The sequence below is a fragment of the Psittacula echo genome (assembly GCF_963264785.1).
Source record: "Psittacula echo genome assembly, chromosome: Z".
NCBI classification, from domain to species: domain Eukaryota; kingdom Metazoa; phylum Chordata; class Aves; order Psittaciformes; family Psittacidae; genus Psittacula; species Psittacula echo.
This window is the reverse complement of record NC_137742.1, coordinates 50760661-50782885: the sequence shown is the minus strand read 5'-3', so window position 1 is coordinate 50782885 and position 22225 is coordinate 50760661. Positions and strand designations below refer to the sequence as shown.

Here is a 22225-nt window from a genome sequence, read left to right as displayed (position 1 = left end):
AAGCTGTATGTACATTTTCTACATCTGATGGTGGTGCATTTTTTCTGTGACAGTATTATTACTAGCTTAGGGCAGTATGGTGGGGACCTGAAGAAGTAGTTCCGTACAGTCATTCCTGGCACACTGTGTGCATCTGCTTCAGGTGAGACACAGCGGAGACTACACTGCAGGGAAAATTTTTATTGTGATCATGGCAACTCTGTGTTCATTTGTTACTAAAATCTAGTTTAAGGTGACTGTTAAATGCATGAGGAGGCAAAACAGTAGTGAGAAAACTGGAAAGGTGTGACACAGTGGTAGTTCACTTCAGATGAGAATTAGCAAATTTTAAACCTACTACTCTTTTAGAGGAACACACTGTTATTAGATAACACCTGTGTCCATGCAAGCATGCAGCTGGTAGAAATAACCTGCAAGAAGGGCACAGGTATGTAACTCTGTACAAACTGCCTCTGTGGGATGGCACCTTGGACTGCCCTGTGCCAACCACAGCTGATTCCACTGGGCTCCAGCAGACCTGCTGCACGGCACAGCTGAGCCATTCAGCCAAGATGGCAATGCCTCTGGAGGAATGAAAAGGTAAAATGCTGTCCAGCAGTGTGAGGAGTGAGGAAATAAAATGAGAATAACATCCCTGCAGACACCAAGGCCAGAGGAAGAGCTGGTGCCCAGGCACTGGAGCCTATCTCCTCACTACAGGTTCCACAGGGGTCCTCCCTATGGAGAAACCCAGGTCAGAGCAAGGAGGACCCTGCAGGCCATGGAAAGCCTACTCTGCAGTCTATTTATCCTGAAGGACTGCAGCCCATGGAAATGAAGAAAGGAAAAATGTGAGGAAGCAGCAGAAAAACTGTTATGTGCTGACTCCAGCCCCCATTCCCCACCCACTCTGTGCTGCTTGGGGTGCAGGGCAAAGGTGTTGTTTTCATTTGTTTTTGTTTCTCACTATCTAAATATCTGTTTAATTGGCAAGAAATGAATTTTCTGCAAGTGAAGTTTTATTTGCAGATGATGGCAATAACTGCCTGTCCCTATCTCCGTGTCCCTATCTTAACCCATGAGATTTTCTGTTTAATCCTATTTTGTCTGCCTGCCCTATTGGGGAATGGGAGTAGGAGAGCGGCAGGGCGCATGCTGGCCAAGGTCAACCCACCACAACAATTAATTGTTTGGTAAATGAATTATTTTGCTTTGACATGTCAAGCCACAGAATTAGAAACTACTACTACATGAATGACTAATGATAAAAAGTAGACCACTGACACTCATCCTTTGGAGCTGGCAAACTCTGTTTAAAAAAGTAAAAAAAGCCTTAATATTCTGACATTTCTTAGAAGTCTGTGTTATAATCTGCATTTATTGCTGCTTTTCAGTGAACACCTGTGATGAAAACAGCATACTGGCAAAATGCTATTTCATAACTGTCTTTTGGCATGTAAATCTCCTTTTTGACACAGTATTATCTGTGCCCTGTCTCTTTTCTGGGATATTAAAAGGAGAATGACTTAATCTCAGACTGTGAAACATACATGTAAATATTCTTCTGTCATCTCCTCCTTTTTTTTTATTTTTGTGATGATAGCAAGGAAAATACATTTTCTTCTTTTCTTCTCAATTCCTATTCATAGGAAAACATGCATTTTTCTTACATTCTTTTGCTGCCTCATTTGTATAAATACTGCAAGAAATAGTATTATGTTAAAAATCTGTATTGTTTCAACTTTGAATTATAACAAGCTGCCACTCTGAATTGGTATGCAAGGGAAAGTGTAGAAGAGTTTAAAGAAACCTTTGCCAATCTCGACATTTCCTGGCTTATACCCAGTATCTGGTAAATATATGCATAGGTGGTCTTCACAAATTTAGTTCACTTTTATGTTTGTATAGCTTCTCATGGTAATATAACTTTATTAGAAACAGTAGACTTCAGGTTGTTGTAGGATACATGACAGAATGTCAAATATATATGCTCCAAATAGGAAAAAAGAAATTGCTGTCCTTTTAGGTATGAAATGCTGGGCAGAAAAGATTAACATGAGCATTCTAACATCGATGTTAGAAATGAGGTAGCATAGCAGTTTATGCTATGATGTCTTCTATCAGATGCAATTGCCCAGAATATTGAGATATTTTTAAGTATTCATCTTTCATCTATGATATTTCCAATTGGATGTAAGAAAAAAGGTCCAGCTTTTCTATTTCAGAAGAATTCTGATATGCTTTCTTTTTGTGATTATTGGCATATTTCAGGTGTGAACTATTTTTATTTTAGACAAGACAAAGGTTAATTTTTATTCAGGGCTGGCGTTTCCACATGGCTTTTGTTTAAGAAAGTGAGAAATCTTAATCTGATCTTAGTATGTTATGGAAAGCTTTCCTTTGTGAGGGAAAGTGTCTGTTCTTAGTCCTATGTAATGCTTTACCACAATCATTTGATGAATTCTGCCTTGTACCTAAGTACTGCATAAAGTAAATAAAATGCAAAGCATGTACCCAGTCATCCTGACTTAGGGGGTCTGAGGAATTTTTTTGTCAAATGAGGTTGTCCTGGGCTTTGAACTGTGCTGAGACATATGCTTGCAACATTTAAGTTTTGTTTTATTTCGGGTAAGAAACTGAAAATGCAGAGATACATGAATGCAGGGGGGAAAATGGTTTATTGTATTGCCTGTGCATGAGATAAGTCTGTCATCCTGGTAGCTTTTGCAATTGCAGCTGTGAGCAGTGTTATTTTTCCAGATGAAACTACTGGGAGATGGATCAGTTCCTCAGACCACACAGTTCTATCCCAGATGCTTTTTCTTTTTTTTTTTTTTTTTTTTTTTTAACTTTTGGTGTGCATTTTCATGACATGGAGGTTTTGCCGTTTGAACTTCTGAAGCCTGTATTTGGCCCTTGCATCTAATATCTGAAACATGTTGAAACTGTGGTGGTTTAATGCATGGCTTTGTTTTTCTCTGCTTTCTGTGTTTAGTTTTACGGTAGAAGATCTTCACTTCTAATGATTATGAAAAAATAATGGCATGGTTGACAAGGATACAGCTTCATCTTCCCTTTTCTACCCATGAAATAGTCCAAGAGATTGAGAAATAGTCACTCCTTTTTTTTTCAAAGCAATCCAAATGATTGTAGAGTTTATTTAATTGTTCAGATTTGCTTGAAAGTTAATTGCTTGAATATATATAACTATGTTCAGTTTTATTCAATAGACTTTATATCAGTGTTCAATTCTTTTGGCTCAAGAGACTGGCAATAATTTTCAGAGCTCCCTACAACTGGATTAACCTTCAGTTTATACCAGGAGATGAAAGAAAACGGTGTCAGTGATCCGAGCACAGCTTCTCTGTATGCCTAGCTGGCAATCTGAAGAACAGCATCTTAAAGCCTTGGTTTCGTTTTGCAGCAAAGAGAATGAAAACAGAAAAAAGATGACAAACGTGCAATGATTGAATCTTTGTTCAAGTGGACTAAGACCTTGTTTTTTATAGGTGGACAGGGAGAATCTGCAGTACCTGCAGCAGATGCTGGACAGCTATTCCTGTTCTATATCCAGAGCTTATCAGCACCTTTCATAGGCTAAATTATGATTAAAATTTAAAATCTGAGTGAAATTCAGTGCTAGACATAAAACTTGAGTGAAAATACTGTATGCATTTTATTAGTGTTTGAGAGCTATGTTTTACGGTAAAATTTAATTTATTGTCAGTTTATACTAGAAAAGTTAATTGTTATTTAAAAGTAAAAGTATTCAAGATACTGAAGTGGTATCTGGTAGGTTTATGGAAAGTACTTGGCAATTCAAAGTAGCTAATATTCTAAATGCATAATATTTAAAGCTTATGGTGAAGGTAAACTAGCCTAAAAAGTAAGTGCAAGAGGGAAATGGAATAGCCAGAAAAAAACAACTACACTTATGTTTCAGTACAATACGAAGAGTGGCCGTTGACCCTGATCAATGTTCTGTAGCTAGTGTAGCTGATTGATTGAAAAAATAAATTCATGTATTCATATTTATATAATGTGCTTGTGCAGAGAGATTGTTTTGTTTTGTTTTGTTTTGTTTTTTCTTTTTAGAGTAATGCTGTCTTATGTGTGAAAGAAACTGTATTTTGTACCAGCTATAGAATTCAATATAATTTTCTTGCTTTGATCAGAATTTAATTTTGGTGATTTATTGATATGTCAGGTGGGGTAGGCAATGTGATAATGGCATCTACATAATGCCAGAAGAAACAAAATTCTTTTCTATTTCTCTTCATTCATATTATAACATGCAGAAGAGCTCTTTGCTTCTCTTAGCCAGATGTACCATGTTGTTTGATTTTCATAGCAAAAGTGTTTAATAGGTTTTTAATTTTAGGGAATGAGAAAATTAACCATCAGTTTTGCTGATGAATTTTCTAGGAGTTAAAAAAAACAACCTACAAGACCTTGCTGTCCCTGACTTTACTCTAGATAGGAACTACTGTCTGTTGGCAGCTTAACAATTTGAGCTGAGTTAGATTTGTATGGTATTTATATGAATATGTTTCGTAGTTGTTTTTTTAACTTTGGCCACACTTTTGTAATATTGGATATACATCTGCTGTGTTAGCTTTTTATATATTTTTGAATGTTGGCAATTTATATGTTTATATATATAACATATATATACAACATATATATATACATATATATACATATATATACAACATTTATATGTTGGCATTGGGGAGAAGCTAACCAACTAGATGGTTGTATTAGGATGTTTTTTCTGTTTTAGCTGCTGGCAAGCCAGGAGGGATTGCTATCTTTTTTTAATTCCTTTTTTTTTTTTTTTTATATTTGAGAAAGTATAAAAGGAGTGTCACAAGATGTCTTTTCCAGCTTCATATTTGTTCAGGATGTATTCATATGCCCTAGATTATTCCTGTTATTTTATTAAATATAGTTATCTAAAAATATGACAACACACTGCGTAATAAACCTAATGCATAAACTTCTCTGTACATGCTGTACATATTTAAATGACCCTGTGGGTCTCCCAAAGCAAACTTTTAACATTCCATATCTTTTACTGTGCATCTGCTATGGGCATGTAGCCACCCACACAAATTAGTTGAAATAAATGGAATTTATTCCAGTTCACTTCAGTAGAATAGCTTGTAAAATATAAAGGTAGTCACCTTGCTGGTAAGGTTACTAAAACAAAGAGTTTTCTTAAATAGAGTTTTGTGGGTATTTTTCTACTGCAAGACTGTGCATAATTTCATACCTTCTTTAATTCTTATGTGTTCATTTTGTTTTCTTTTGCAGATGGGATTTATACAGATTAATGAGGACTTCATATTTATTGAGCCACTGAATCGCACTTTGGCTGTGACAGGTCATGCACACAGGGTGTACAGACGAAAAAGGTCTGTAGAGGAGAAACTTACTGAAAAGCCAGCTTCTCAGAATCAGTACTGTGGTGTTGTTACAGGTAATATACAAATCTTGCTGAAAAATCTAATGTAGCAGACATGTTTTTAAGATATGTAGAGAGTAGTTGAAAACAGCCCCAGCAAAAGCATATCTGATTATTCTTGTACCAGTAACTTATGGTGGTCTTTGAGGTGACATGCTTAGGCTGCTGTTTCACTCATCGAAAGAGGGTGAATATATATTCATATATATATATTTGAAAGTAAAGGGTGAATATATATTCATATATATGTATATTGGAAAGTAGAAATCTTCTGGTCTTTCATTGCTTCAACTTAATAATTACAACCTATTTCTTGTCCTTCTGTGTTTTTCTAGTTACTTAGTTACTTATTATGTGCAGTGATTGCATTTAATTTTCCATTTTAAGCAGTTGCACAGTCCATCACAGTTTTGGTTAGTAATAAGTCTTGAACTCCCAAATGGGTCTGACACTGATATGAGGCGATTTTTCTAAGTGTTCTTATTCTGATTGGCACTTAGAGCTGTATGAAACAATCCTAATGTATCTTCCTCAATGGCAGGTAGAAGAAATTGTTGAAGTAGAAGGGTTTCAACAAAAATTTTGTACATAGGGATGGCTTCATAGTTTTCAATGGAGAGGGGAAAAATGGCTTGTCAAAGAAGACATTCTGTTATTTCTGCTTCACTGGCAGCTGCTCTTCTTCAAAGGATAGAAGACATCTAATTCTTTTGACCTCAGCATGAGCTGAGAGTGTTTTAATGTTGTTCTGAGAAATTATTTTTCATCCCAGGAAATAAAGCAGAATGAATGTATATTTATAGGCATTTTTACCATGTCTCCTTAACACAGTAAAAGTGAAATACTGACAAAGTGGAAATAGCAAAGCTGTTTTCTACTTTGCTAGTAGAAATAGCAAAGCTGGCCTGATTGGGCTAGGGAGCTGGAATATGTGACATTTGGAGTGAGGCAGAAGGAACTGAGTTATTCAAACAGATAAAGGCAAACGAAGGATGCAGCTGCAGTCTTCTGGTACCTAAGGGGCTTCAGAGAGAAGATGAAGCCATGCTTTACTTAGAGGTATGGTATGACAGAATGAAAGAAAGTTATAACTTATATTCAAGGAAATTTCAGTTGGGCATAAGGAAAAAATAATCTCAGCAAGCACACTTGGCAATGGAAGATGCTGCCTAGAGAAGCTGTGAAGTCAGCATCCTCAGACTTTAGAAAATGTAGCTGGAAATAGCTGTAAGAGAGTTGATCTTACTTTGATGCTTGCCCTGACTGGAGCTGACCACCAGACATCCCATCTCAGATAAACTTTTCTGTGGCTGTGTGGTTCTTCCCGAACATTTCTACTGCTCTGTCCATTTTATGTGGTTACAGAAAAATGTGTCTTTTTTTTTTTTTTTTTTTTTTTCCATTATTGCTTTTATAATTAGGCATCCATCCACAGATTGGAATCAAAGATGAAGTAGCAAAGCAAGGCTCTTTGTTTAGTTATGAAGATGAACTAAGTAAATGACATGTAACTTCCTCCAGCACGCTGTATATTTCTCTTCTAGGTATTGTGTTACATTACCACTGCTTATCTAAAAGAGAGGTTTTCTTTATTAGCAAAAGTTGTTCACATAAATAGTGCTGGTTATTCTTCCCCATTAGTAATAAGTAAGTTAGAGCATACATGCCCACGTGTTTGGGAGTGAGAAAAAGAGAAAATAAGAAGTATGCATGATGTTTGCACTGGGAAAGAGGAGAGAGGCTTCTGATAAATAGCAACAATGGTACAAAATATGAAAATTAGTAAAGATGCAGACTCTTCTCAAGGACATTATTTTTCTGTCATGTTCATTGCCAGTCATCCTTTCACTTTCTCTTATGCTCTAAAATGGAAAAGCCATCTTATTCTGTTCTAGTAATCTTATGCTCAAGGCTCTGATTTGGTGCAAATAGTCTGTCAACAGAGATTCAAATATTTGCTTGAAATAGGTTTCATTTTCTCTATTACAAGCCTGAAATTTTGAAATAACACAAGCTGTGCATAACTGATTAACATCTGCTGGCATAACCATGTTGGGAGGTGGGTTAATCTGCAATATCTAACTGATGCTCTTGCTGTAGCAGGACCAGCCCCTCACCCTGCTGCTGCAGGTTATTTTACTAAGAGGAGATGCAGTAAGTTACATTCGTAAAAGCTCTGTGTAGGAACAATGTGCTGGTATAACATGCAGTTAGCTAAATGTCACCTAAATATTCACAGTACAGTCACGACCTTAAAGGTGGGTTGAAGCAACAAAAATAAACCTTTCAGAAATATTTCAAGTCAAATCCTAAATTAAGTAGCTCAGTGAAGCAACGATAGAACATACGAGTATATGGGCTCTCTGATACTCTCAGGTAATGCACTTTGATAGCTGCAGCTGTATGACATAGAGGAACTATTTGTCTTGGCAGTAGGGCAACTTCTTATCAGTATGGACCTATCTTACAAGAGGATCTCTTGCTTCTACAGTACTCATGTCAGAATAGGTGCTCTGAGACAGGTTTTTAGGCTGCTGGTTTAGGGCCAGATTGATCTGAAAGGCTGGCTCCCTATCAAGCAGTTGTGTATTGCCAGGGATGAAATGTAATTATTAGAAGGGATGAATGTCAGTGCTGGAGGTGTTGAAGGATCACTTCCGGAAATAGTAGCTTTTCATGCAGATCTAGAAAAGGCAATCAAAGAAGGTATTTTTTGTGTCTGTTACTGTTGTGGGCTGGATTGAAAGATGTTACACAGCCAAACGTGTTTCCAGAGAGCAAAGAACTTGTTTTTGTGAATGGGGTGGAGCTTTCTTATTAATTAGGGATAGGAGAGAATCATACCAACAGAAGCAAATGCTTTTTGGATTTGTCAGAGTGTGCATGCATATCCTTTTGTTGAATGTGTGAGTTATTTACATATGCGAGCCAGCTGAACATACACAGATCTCACGCTTCACACCATTCTTTAGCACATGGTCTCTGAAACCTTTAAAAGCAACCAGTTCACAAGTATGTTATAGAGAAAATATGAGAGAAGCAGTTGTAATTAGAGCAGGGGACCATACTGGAAAGCCAAGCTCTTTTCCTTCTACCTAATCTGAAGCACTTGCTCAAGGGTGAAGTTGTTTGTACAGTAAACCTAACTCATTGTAAAAGAATGGGGCACATTGGGGGCAGGGAGAAATCTTCTCGTATGGTCATTCCTTTTCACTAAGACTAGTGAGCGAGAGCTGTTATCCAGGGTACAGTAGGTTTGAGTTTTGAATCTCTTTTGTATTTGGGACACTGGAAGCCTCCTCTTTTACTTCTCAGTTCTGGCAATAAATGTTATACTGTTCTGAGTCATGAGTACATTGTGCTTCTCCTCTTGTGATGCTGTTTTTCAGGAAAAAGCCTGCTAGTTTCACCCGATCAAAAGCAGAAGTTTGACTTTCTGGAATGTAAACTGGGCAGTCAACTGGGACAGCTGTGTTGGTTCTTGCTCGACAGCCTATTTCCATGTGATAATAATGAAATAAAATGCATAAACAATATTGGTCATAGGTCTGGATCTATGAGATTGCACTGAATGGAGACTGGTGCTATTTGAGGTATTGGTTTCCATTCCTTGGGCGAGAAAGAAGTTACCACTCTGCTTTAAGACATTTAAATGCCTATCCAAACTATAGTAAAGGTATAGCTTGTGGCTTCCTGAGCTCCTGAATATTCCTTACCTAGCCAGAATACTGCAATTTCTGTTTGGCTAGCTTACCCATTTTCTTTTCTCTGAGAGAAGAAAGCCTGGAGAGTAATGATGGTCACTCTGTAGTGTGAGCCTCCTGTGAACGTATTCAGGAAATGCTTTTGTGCCTACGGACTTGTTAAGTGTCCAGGAGTCCTGTAGTCATAGCTTGGTCTGTGTTGTCTCAGATACTTTATGCAACCTGTGGTTATAGTAGCTGGATTTTCAGCTATTTTAGTTTCAAGGACGAGGAAGGGAGAGGAATTTTTATTGTTTTAACACTTCTTGTTTTTTTCTCTTATTTACCAATTGCCTACTGAATGTAGAATGTACTCGCTGCAGTATTTCGAGCCTTCTTGCTGGAGTACTGGGGTATTTCTAGCTTTCTTTTCAATCAGCTGCATTTCACTAAGAAATTAATATGGAATCTCCATATTTTCTATAGTTGCAAAAACATGGAAGTCTTATTGCATAGAACTCTCCTGTAGCATTTATTGCTTTTATTTTGCCAATGTAATTACAGTTTTTTAGACGAATTTATGTTTCTTTATTCTCAAGAGGCAGGGTTGGGTTCCTTTTTTTTTTTTTTTTCCAGTCAATCTGACTTGTTAGCATGTGCATTATTGATGTTGGAAGGATTTTTTGCAGGAGGTATTATCTCTTACATACTGTACCTTCGGTAATGAGCAGTTCGTTGTAATGTTTACTTAAGAGTATGTAAAGAAACAAGTGTTTTTGTTAAAGCCTATTTTGCATGTTATCTGACAGTAATCATGGCAGTTTTTTTGATTACCGCTGAACCAGAATTACTAATTCCATTTATTAAGGCTCTTAGCAATGAGCTAAAATTTTCAGATAAATGAGATATCACATGATGGAGATTTCTGCCAGCAATTTGGAAAGGGTTGGCTGGCCAAGAACAAATTGTCCTTTGGTTTGTTAACCCAGCAGAGATCTGATGCAAATGATGGGCACTGCCCCTTGCGGCCATGTTGTCTGTAGAGCTATGCAGTCTTCTTATCCACTACAATCCTGAAAGACAGAGGTTTCAACAGTTTATGGGACTGCCGTGACCTTAGTGTTTAGGACAGTGCTGTATTTGATTGTGGGCTGCTTATTCTCAATTCTGAATAAAAATGCACCACTAGCTAAAACTTTTGGAGGGGTGTGTTAGCAGACTTCTCTGAACAGCCATGCTAATATTAAAGTTTTCACCCACTAGCTGCTGCTTTTTACAAAGAAGTGAACAATTAACAAACTGTGTTGCTGGAAACTGTGCTGGAATAAATCACTGGTAGTAGGAGGAAGACAGATTGACCAGATGGCTCATGAGAGATCTTTTTTAACTCAAATGAGTTTACAGTTTAAACTTAGATCTGAAGGCTACTCTCGCAGCATTAGATGCTTCTATGGTAAATCATAGTTGTGTAGCTTATAGGGTGTGTTTTTTTGGCACAAATCCTGACGCTGAAGTTGTGTTAAAAATTATCCTTGAAAGTGTGACAACGATACACTTAATGTTTTATATACTAGGCTGTAGATCCACAGCTAGCAAACACAAATAGAGCTACAGGCTAGCTGCTGTACATTTAAGGCTAAGCAAGTATGTGAAGTATCAAAATGAGAAAGGTTAAAATTTTATGTAGCTTATGAATTTATAAGTTGTTTCTAATTTATGCCATCAAGCAGCAATTGCTTATTTCTGGAGAATATATACTTTTAAGTCTTTTAGAAAATTTGTTTGCTTAGCAGGGTTAGCATGTCTTACATTATCACCAGTTGTACAGGAATCGGTAAGCTCTTCTAAAATATAACAGGCTGGACTCAAGCACTCACATATATAATCTTCAAGAAATGACTGCAGAAGATAAATGAATTTTTTTTAATAGTGGATACTTTTTACATTGAAAAGTATATATCTACATTTTATTTATATTAAGTCTATATTAGGCTACATTTATATTAAATTATGGATATTTCTTCCACTGGTATTTTATATTTTAAAGGTAATTCGAGAGTTCAGTGTCTTTAAGGTATATTTTTAGCAGTTTCCTGAAGAGTAACTTATTTTTTGGAGAGTAGTTATGTGTTATAAAATGAGCTGCGGGAGCTTTCCTATTAGAGATGAGACTGATTAATTACAAAACATTTCCTGAAAATTTCTGAATATTTGATTGTTTCCAGAACATGTGTTTATAATTGTCATCTCAAGCATCACATTTTGTTGTAAATAAAGAGCCCAATATTCCATTATGGAAGCTGGAAAAAATTTCACTCAATTTCAGTGACTTCAATGAGATCAGTCCCAGAAGTTTTATATCCTCTCAAGGGCATCTAACAGAATTTAGCTATTACAACAGGGAGTTTCATTTTATATTTTGTTTTAAATTAAATTGTTTTAAATATCCTTGCTAACGGCTGTATGCATATCTGACCACTCTCTGACTTGTACTGCTTCTGTGGTGTTTTTTTCTTTTTCCATATGTACGGTAGCAATAATGGGGATTTTGTTGTGGTTTTTGAGGGGAAAGTTAAAATTAACATGAACGGTAACCTCTAGGTTACCATAAATGTAATGTATTTTCAATTTGGACCTTTCTTTGAGAAGCCTGTTTTCAGGGTTTTGCTTTGGTGTTTTACTTTAACTGCTTATAATGACAGCAGCACTGACTTTGAAATCACTTTTTTGTTTCCAGCAAACCTATACCCTAAGTACATTTCTCTGTCATTCATCTAAAATATTCTTTCCTCTTTCCAAATCACTAAAATATCTTTTCTTCATACTGAATTTGTGGCAAATCTGTATTTGTTGTCTTTTATGGTAAGGCACATCAAGATGTTTTCTCTGTAATTTATGTAGATGGGCAGATACAAGTTCTGCATTCTCACTGAGACTGTTTTTCTGTCAAATCTAACACGGTTTTACAAACCAAACTAGGCAGCATGTATGCTTTTATGCAAGTGTTAGGTGAAAGGGTGCAAAGAATCTGAGTTTTTTTGAGCAGCTGGATAAGATCCCTGATTTCTTGGTGTTAACTGTAATTTACATGTAGTGCATGCCTTCAGTCTGAGCCTCAGAATTGCCATGCTAAATAAGTATGTATTAGAGTAATATAACAGCTATTAGCATAATATATAATTAATAAATAAATAATATAGAGTAATAAATAAAGCTATTGCATTGCACATAATCAGTTATACCATAATCACAGGTAGCAAATCTAGGTGTACGACATGGATGATTTGAAGGATGAGTTTTTCAAGTTTTTTTTATGTTACAGATAAAAGAAAATCCAAGAATCAAAAAGTGTCAGAAAGTGGCAGAGGAAAACGATACTCTTACAAGTTACCTCAGGAGTACAATATAGAAACCATTGTGGTGGCAGATCCAGCTATGGTTTCATATCATGGAACAGATGCTGCCAGAAGATTTATTCTAACCATCTTAAACATGGTAGGAAATTTAAAATCAAATTTGGCGCTTTGCCAGCCATGCATGCATGATTTCATTGCTCCTTTTAATTATCCTGACTCAACACCTGTAAGGGACATTGAGTACATGACCATCAGCAAGCTGCAAAGACTTACTCCATATGTTTTGCAGCAAGAACCATGGTGCTACAGACTTATATCTTCGGTGTCTGGTCTTATAACTTCAGGGTAGCCAGAAAGTGAGAGCTGAACAGCATGATTTTTTTGTTAGAAGCTCATTATGTTGTTGGGAAGACTGGGGTATTGGGTGGTTTCTGATGGTCTGTGCTTGTTATGAAGATATATTGTTGAGAAATTGTTGAGATTGTTGTTGAGAAAGATTGTGTGATCATCAATGACTGAAAATAACAAGGGGTAATGCACTCACACAATTACATCTCTCTCCTCCATTTATGTCTGTAGCTGTAGTGTGCTCATTTGGTGCATAAAGCAGTGAAAATTAGCATCTGCAACGTAGAAGGGAAGATTCTTCTAAGGACAGAGCATAAACTGCACAATAAATACAAACTTTAACTATTCTGAATGGTAGTTATTGCCATGTCCTGGCTCAGACCACTCGGGACACAATCCTGGATTTAACTGAATAGAAATTTTCATGTGAATAGTGTTATATGCATGTGTAAATATTTTTAGATACAGGCTACAGTTCATAAAGTGGTCATGGCCATTGAAGGGAAAAGGTTTATTTTGTGCTCCCAGAATAAATGCTGCCTAAACTTTGTTTTCCCTTCAGAAGACTAGCACAATACATTAGCTTAACATTCTGATCAAATTATGGTGAATTAAAGCAGTCACAGTAAAATATCAGGTTCTGTTATTTTTAGTCTACAGTGTGTTGTGTGCAATACAAGCACAACATATTTTTATTTACTGTTTTTTATCTTAGGTTTTTAACCTTTTCCAGCACAAGAGTCTTGGACTACAAGTAAACCTTCGGGTGACTAAGCTTGTCCTCCTTCATGAGACTCCGGTAAGTATGTACTACCTTTCTCTTAGCCTGTAGAGGGTAATGCCACTTACTTTGTTGCTTAACAAAGGCTTGCAATAATGAATGACTAATAGTTGACAAATTTTCTCAGCTTTTGAGCATTATCGTCCTGGTTTCAGCTGGAAGAGAGGATTTTCTCCCTAGTAGCTAGTGCAGTGCTGTGTTTTGCCTTTAGAATGAGAACAATGCTGATAACATACCAACGTTTTAGTTGTTGCTCAGTAGCACTTACTCTGATCAAGAACTCTTCAGTCACTTGTGCTCTGCCAGTGAGGAGGGCCACCAGAAGCTGGGAGAGAGCAAAGACAGGACACCTGACCCAAACTAGCCAAAGGGGTATTCCATACCACAGCATGTTATGCTCAGTATATAAACTGAGGGGAGTTACCCCGCAGGCTCAGATCTTTGCACAGAGATGGGATGGGTATTGATCAGTGGGTGGTGAGCAATTGTATTGTGCATCACTTTTGTCTGGGGTTTTGTGGTTTTTTTTTTGTTTGTTTTAACTCTTTAACTGTTGTTTTTAACTCTGTTTGAGTCTTTATTGTTAAACAGTATTTTTATTATTTTCATTATTAGTAGTAGTATTATTATTACTTATTTTAATTATTAAACTGTTCTTATCTTAACCCATGGGGTTTACCCTCTTTTTTCTGATTATTCTCCCAATTCCACTAAGGCTGGGGGGGAGTGAGCAAGTAGCTGCATGGTACTTAGTTGCCAACTGGCATTAAACCATGACAACTGTTAGTTATTTACACTGCTGGGCAGCCCCAATAAAGATTAAGCTTCTCCTAATTAATGTGCCGCATGTATTGAGATTTTTCTGTACTTGCAGTTGGAAGTCAGTCAAGCGAATTTTCCGTGTGAAAATCAGCTAGTTCTTAAGGAAATCTGGTTATGCTCTGCTTTTTTGTGTCTCTCTCTTAAATCTAGTGGACAGTAGGAAGAGAACTGGTCAGCCAACCCCTAGACAAACAATATTGTATCTTTCAGGCATCGTAACAAATCCTGTTCTTCATTCTGAAGAAAGACAAGTCAGCTGATACCTAATTGAGACTTTCTATTAACCTATGGTTTGTACATCATATTTCAGGACAACATCAACTTGATGTCTTGTTTCTTTTCTACAAAATATTATATTTATTTAGTACTTTAGTTAGTTAATAAGAAAAATAGATTCTCTTATCCATTTTTCTGATTTTAAAATATTTTATTTTTTCAGTGAATAAGAAAGTATTTCTTTATTCAGTGTCCTCTCAGCAGGTGGAGAAGTCTCATTTCCTGTTCAGATTCTGGACCTTCACATCATTAATATTTCTTCACTATGGGTAGTAAAAATCAGCAAATATTGAGACAAGAGTTCAGTGAACAGATCCACTGTATGCCACTCAGTGCACTGTCTTCACTTGTATCTTTAACGTGAGAAAAATGTGGTCTCTGCTGCTGAAATTCAAATAATTCTGCTGAAGATACCATGCCACAAAAAGGGGAATGTTTTTGATAGTCAAAAAGTGTTCTTAGTTCTATTTACAGAATCATAATGTTAATAAAGTTAATTGTTTTTTTATTTCCAGGCAGATATGTATATTGGACATCATGGGGAAAAAATGCTGGAAAGCTTTTGCAAATGGCAACATGAAGAATTTGGCAAGAAGAATGACGTGCACTTAGAAATGTCAACAAGCTGGGGAGAAGACATGTCTTCAGTTGATGCAGCCGTACTGATCACAAGGTAAAATACTGAAAGATGAGCATTAAAAAATAAGCAGTGGCCTAATACATACATAGATAAAAGAAACTAATAGATTACCAATAGAGTTAAAATGAGGAAGAATACAATTTAAGTCTTCTCTGCAGAACTCAAAGATGATGGTAAAGTGGTGGTAAAGACAGTTCAGAAAGCAATAGTTCCAAGCTGGTAAATATCTGAAATGACAAACAGATCATTCTTGTTTATTCTGTGGCTATATAGATAAGGCCATATGTTAGATGCCTCTTTCCATGTGCCTTCATTTAACAGAGGCAGCACACACAGACCTGTAGATACTTTCATTCAGAACACAAATGCATATTCAGATCATTCAGAGCTGGACTGACACGACATTACGCACATTATTGAGTTTTGCTTCCCTCTAATGGATCTAGAACTGGTATGTTTCATTGTGTACTAAAGGTACATCATATACACAGTATGGACTCTGAGCCATAGGGATGTGATCCCAGATCTGCTGTTTCTTACAACTCTGAATTATCAGGCATTTAACAGATTTAGAAGGAAATATATCTCCAGCTCACCTCTCTCCTCCCTAGCAGATACTGTCATGGTTTAGGCTGTAAGTTGTGCGCAGGGGGATGCATCTTGATATGGGCAACATACCCCCCATTATCCAAAGAAAATGACAGAATGATAGGCCTAGAGTTGGGCTTAGTGATATTTTTTAAGGCTGATCTTGGACTGGAAGACTTTCAGAGTCCCTTTCCAAAGAAATATTCCTGTGATTGGATATATTGGAATACAGTTGTTCTGTCTTGTGGTTCTCTAAATTTCCATTTTGGAGAGCCTGTCACATACTGGAAAGAAACAAAGAAGTCCAAATTGACTGGTGACAGTTTTGTTGCTACTTTTGTTAGAAAAATGCACACCCATCTCTTCTTACTCTGTGCCATCCTCTTCTGTTTGTTGTCTTTGTTTTATGGATTGCTGGGGCTTTGAGGGGGCCGATTAGTTTTTGTGAAACGTCTATGTTAACTAAGCAGTAGTCCTTCACACAGGCTCCTCTGAACTACCATGGAAGACATAAGAAGTAATGTTCCCTGTAACAGATTTCCATTAGGTCATCAGAAAACATACTTGGGATGACAGACTGGAAAGAAATTTTTCAGATTAAGGCTTCTAACTGATTTTAATAGCAGTGAGCGTGTTCGTGGGTGAAGACTCTTGATGGAGAAGGAAAGATGAGTGAGCAAGGGCCAAGGCATAAGGGGTGAATGAGTACAATACATGGCATTGAGTTGATGAGCATAGCTAATAGACCTTCTTACATCTAATTGTACTTTCTGACTGTTAAGGATAATTGAGCAATTGCATGCTGCTTGGGTGCTAGAAATGTGGGACTGTTGAGTGACCTCTCTCCTGTATCTGGCTCTCCTATTTGAGACGCTGGAGGCAGTCAGCAACAGCAGCAGCTTGAGGGAGTATTGGGTGCTTCAAGCCTGCGTCTGCCAGGACAGTAAGTCTAGGGCTGCCTTCTTTAGATGGAAGGTGTATCTTTAAAATAGTAAGACACTGTGAAGTAAATTATGTAATACATTTTTTCTCTCATTTTTTCATCTTCACCTTAACCAACCTTTATGGAAAGCTGCAGAAAAATTCTGAACTGATGCAAGTGAGGTGTTAATTAAGCAGCTGGGACACAGTGGTCTGGAGATGTCTTTTGAACAGTCCATTTGAACACAGGCATTTTTGAGTTTCACGAAGCATTTCTAAATGGTAAAAAAGCTTTAGAAAGCATATGTTAAGGCATGCTTTTCTGGTGTGCTTTGTAATAATGATGTTCTGATTTCACAGAATCATAGAATGGTTAGGATTGGAAAGAATCTTAAGGATCATTTGGTTCCAACCCCCCTGCTGTGGTCAGGGACACCTTGACTAGATCAGGCTGTTCAAAGTCATGTCCAACCTGGCCTTCAACACTGCCAGGGGTGGGGCAGCCACAGCTTCTCTGGTCAACCTGTGCCAGTGCCTCGCCACTCTCACAGTAAATAATTTGTTCCTAATAGCTGATCTAAATCTGCCCTCTTCCAATTTAAAGACATTCATTTATTCTTTCACTGTATGTCTTTGTACAAAGTCCCTCTCCAGCTTTCTTATAGGCCCTATTTTAAGTACTGCAAGGATGCTATAATGTTTCCAGATTTCTTGTAGGGCCCCTTTAGGTATTGGAAGACTTTTACAAGGTCTCCCCTAAGCCTTCTCTTCTCCAGGCTGAACAAGGCCAACTCTCTCAGCCTGTCTCCATAGGAGAGGTGCTCCAGCCCTCTGATCATCTTCATGGCCCTCCTGTGGACTTGCTCCAGAGTTGCCTGCAACTTTTTACCTGTCAGTTTCAATACATTTTTTGAAGTAAATCTCTGATCAGTGTTAAGGAAATTGAAGTCGGGAGCAGGGAAGTGATTGGTTGAATGTCAGATAGCAAGGCAGTGCTGGAGCCAGAAATTAGAGGTCTGTTCTTTTGACATTTTTTTTTTTTCAGTGGTATTACAGTCTGAACTGTACTGCCTCCCATCTCAGAGCTGCTTTAGTTGTTAATAAATCATACCAGTGCAGTTTGCTGACTGTGGGAATGTTTTGCTAATCCAGGCTGCCTCTGCACACCATCAGGGTTATGGTATAGCTGACCCCATGTGTGGCTCCATTTATGTGTTTTGTTAATTCAGAGTCTCATTCTGTTTTGCAAACACAGAACAAGCTCCTTTGTCAGAACTTCCAAACAGCTTTGGACAGCAGACCTGCTTTACTGAGAGAAATAATTTTGTTTAGACAGATGAACACCAACTGCTTGTTATTGCTCAAGTAAAAATGTTAAGTTTTGGTTATCTAACACATTCTGTGGCAAGCCTCCTAAAACTTACCCATACCTCCATTTTTGTCTTGCACAATAATAGAACAGCAAGAGTGCTTTGAAAAAGCTTTCCTATTCTTTCACATGCCAGTTGTGTGTAGTAATCAGAAGAGTTAGAAATGAAGTAGTGAGTGTTCCACAGTGATAATTCGTAATGCTTAACTACAGAGTAAAATATGTTTGTAATAGAGACTGTTACTTAACAATCAAAGAGCTGTCATAACCTGTTCATGAGAAAGGTACTTTTCAAGACTTACTCTTGTTATATAAAGCAGAAGGCAAAACCAGCTTTTCCCCATGACTTTCTTTGCTGTCCAGATAGGCTCTAATGGTACATATGAATCTGCTACCAATTTTTTTGTTTCACTTTATTGAGTTCCTGTTTCAGCCTGTGAGGTTCTGTTTGCTTTCCTTTTAAATTGGCTTGTTCTGATGAAGTTATGTCCTGTTTAAAATATGGTGCCATAAAGTAGAAGGAAGACAGAAAGAAAAAGTTTGCATGGTGTATTTAGGAAAGATCCCTAAGAAGGTTAGTGTTGGGTTAAAAGGTAAGACAATTTGGCAGAAAATGAACCCCTTGTGTTCCATCTGGTCCTCAGATATTAGAGGGGCTGGGTGCAGCTGGGTTAAGATTCTGAGTGATGCCCAATTTACCACTAACAGTCTGGTTGTGTTCAATATATTGAACAATCATGATTCCAGATGAAGTAATAGCTCACTTCACCTTCAGTCTAATTGTGCTCATGAACTCGCATGGCCACACTGAAGGATTTGGTCACGTTTAATGGGGAAACTATTATGATTAGCTGCTTAAACAGTGCAATTTATTGAAGCAAGATACAAGTTCTTATGGATTGCTGGTGATAAATACACTGTCTACAAAAGCACGTGCAAATAATAGGTTATACAAGCACGTGATGAAGTTCTGAATAACACAGCCTGCCTTTAAAATGTAAAAGTGAAAAGTAACTCTACATATAGATCCCTAATTTTCCCGGGGAAGCACTTGGTACAGTGCAAGTCTTACCCAAAGACGTCCCTATGAGGGGGAAGAAAGGTCCAGCCTGTTGACCGGTCCCAGGAGTCAAGGGTAATCTGATGATTGAATCTTCCTCGACTTGGCCACAATGATGTCTTCCCTAATATTCCCCCTTCCTTGGCCATTTTATACTATTTTTCACCTTCAAGGTGGAGCTTGAGCGACTCTAGTCATGCATACCTTTATTATTATTGGTGTAAAATTCTCTCTCTTAGCTTTTAAAGGTATATGGCACAAAGAATTCAAAGAGCATGCTCAAAGAGGGGTGGTCTCACTTTGGAGGCAGGTAGCATTAGAGGTGGAGGTGTGTTTTTTGTATTAAAATGCATTATAATGAAGCAGTTTGCACAAAGGACATTTTGTCAAAGGTGACAGACTGTTGGCTCAGGGTAGCAATTATGCAGCTTATTGGTTTTTAGTACCACCTAGTTCTCTTCTCTGCTGGTGTTATGACAGAGCATGGCTGAAAAATCTCCACTTTGCTCCATCCTCTGTCAATGTTACCATGGGAACCTCTGTGGAGTGAACTCCTGGCATACGAGGTGTAGCCTAAAAGTCCATTTTTCCTTTATGTGTGAGCAATGTTACATTTTAAATATAAGTTTAATTTCTAATTACTCCACAGCTAGGTATAAGGATAATGAGAGAATTAAGACAGAAATGTTTTAAGGACTCTTGTTAAAACTATCATAAATAAGCATTTTTACTTTAGATATATATATATCAGGAAGTACTTTTCTCTGAGGAAAAAATATACCATGGTTCATCAACATCCTTCTTGTCTTTTAAGTTACAGAGTGTGAGGGCACAGAGATAAGCCTTGTATTTGGTGGCCACTGAGATGATATTATTAATTGCTATCTGCATAGGCTGTCAAACCGGAATGAAATTACTGAAAATAAGGCAGGAAAAGGCCCATGTCATCCATAGTTGCTCTACAGTGATGCTTAAGTTCTTACATTGCTCTTACTGCAAACAAGGTAATGAAACCTTTGAAGTGTAACCCCTGCCCCCAAAAAAACCTAATGCAAGAATGAGGCAGACTCTACCTTCACTTAAAAATTATGTATCGTGCTTTTTTTCCAGTGTGTAGGTCAATGTGTGTCACAGTGGTTTTTAGAAAAACATGTAAATAAGAAAATAATTTTTAAAAAATCAAGTTCTGTATTCTTCTCAGAATTGCCATTTTTACATGGGCTTTTGTTAGAAAGCAGACCTCTGATTTTCCTAGTATCAGATACAAAGTGATAACGCATGTTCACAGTGTACATCAGCTGTTCATTCTTACTGATATGCAGTATCTGAAATCTCTTTGCTCGGGATGATATTTAGTTGAAATAGTGCTGCAAGGCATTTTCACTGTAAGAAACTACTTCATTCTATAAAATAGATAAAGGCATAAACAACACTTAGATTTGCTAAATATTGTTTCTTTTCCAATCGTTCAAACCCTCCAGAACTCTCCGCAAAGTTTGGACAAGAATTTCTTAAGCTTTGCTATTATGCATGCCTTCCAAGGCACAGAAGCAGTACAGTTCTTTTTCTGGCTTTTCCTTTTACTACCTTTCTGATGATGAAGTTTTAAACCAAACCAAACCAAAGATACATCCTCAAGAAAATCAGAGGTAGAAGACTGCACAGAAACTAACACTACAGAGCCCAAAAAGGCTGGAGTCTTTGGCAGTACAAAATTGTCAAAATGTAATGGGATAGAGATTGAATTATTAAGGTGCTACTACTGTCCTTAAACTTTTAGTGAAATTCAGCTCTGGAAAAATGAGTTCTTGCAAGTGGATGATGAGAGATTAAATTTTTCTTAATTTTGTTTTCACAGTTGTATTTTTCTCATTATTGTAATTTCAGTACTGCCTACTGTATAGTTTTGCAAAGCTTTACAATGCTTACTGCTTGGCGATTTTTTCACATCAGCAGCAGACATTAAGGGAGTTCATGAGAATCTTAAATGCCCTTAATATTAATTATTTACTAATAGGATTGTAGATGCATCAGGAAGCATGGAAATGTGAAAACATCATACTTTAGAATTAGCAGTGTTTTTCTTAAAAAACACACAATCTCCTATATTTATCACTTTGATCTTAAAACATGTATTTATATCTTGTGTATTTTAAAAGTCACACTAATTTTAAATAATCGCATGCTGTTTGGTTTAGTTTTGTTGGGTTTTTTTTCTTCTCTAAGTTCAGAGTGTCTGAAGTGGTAGCGCTTGTAATAATACATGTGAGAAAAATCTGCAAGAATTTATCTGTTTCTGTTAGCTTTACGTTTTGAACTTTAATATTCAAGCTACATGTGTTCTGTTCATTCATACAGATAGCATTACAGAACAGATTTTTTTTTTCTATGAACAAGGGTTTTTTTAATTCTAGTTAGCATCCCATGAGTAAGTTTATGGACAACAGTGTGGCTGGCAAATTCTGTTTAAAATGTGAATTCCTAGTAATTAGGAATTAGTTAGTGGTTAGTTTAATCCTAATGACTGTTAATAAGATAATTCCACCAGTTCTTATCTGAGGTATTGCTGAAGGATACAACTTGGAAAACTTACAAATCACTATCACTGTGTCTTTTGCTGTCAGTTTTGTTTTATTTGCTGTTGTTTGTTTGGTTGGTTGTTTTTTTTTTTTCCTGCATATAGTCTTTACTTTTCATTTAAAATGCAGCATGCTTTAGTTTTAGGTGGTCCTACGAGGAGCAGGGGATTGGACTGCATGAACCTGACAGGTCCCTTCCGATTTGAAATATTCTATGATTCTGTGATGACACAGACCTAAACTGAATTTTGAATCTCTGATTTAGTGCAAGTCCGTAACATTAAATTCAGTTGGTTATTTTTACATTTTATTTTTTTGCTGAATAACAAAGCTAGACAGTCTCAAGACAAAGATTT

General features: G+C 37.0%; 1 protein-coding gene across 1 annotated transcript in view; it reads left to right on the top strand.

The window, feature by feature from the left end:
• The window catches only part of ADAMTS19 (ADAM metallopeptidase with thrombospondin type 1 motif 19), a gene marked incomplete at both ends in the record, with an annotated part of 154936 nt that overhangs the window by 26800 nt on the left and 105911 nt on the right, over window positions 1-22225 (top strand). Inside the window, 4 exons of the mRNA XM_080636600.1 lie at window positions 5296-5461; window positions 12452-12624; window positions 13549-13632; window positions 15228-15385. Of these exons, the coding sequence (XP_080492726.1) occupies window positions 5296-5461; window positions 12452-12624; window positions 13549-13632; window positions 15228-15385 (581 nt within the window). The remainder of the gene's footprint in view (window positions 1-5295; window positions 5462-12451; window positions 12625-13548; window positions 13633-15227; window positions 15386-22225) is intronic.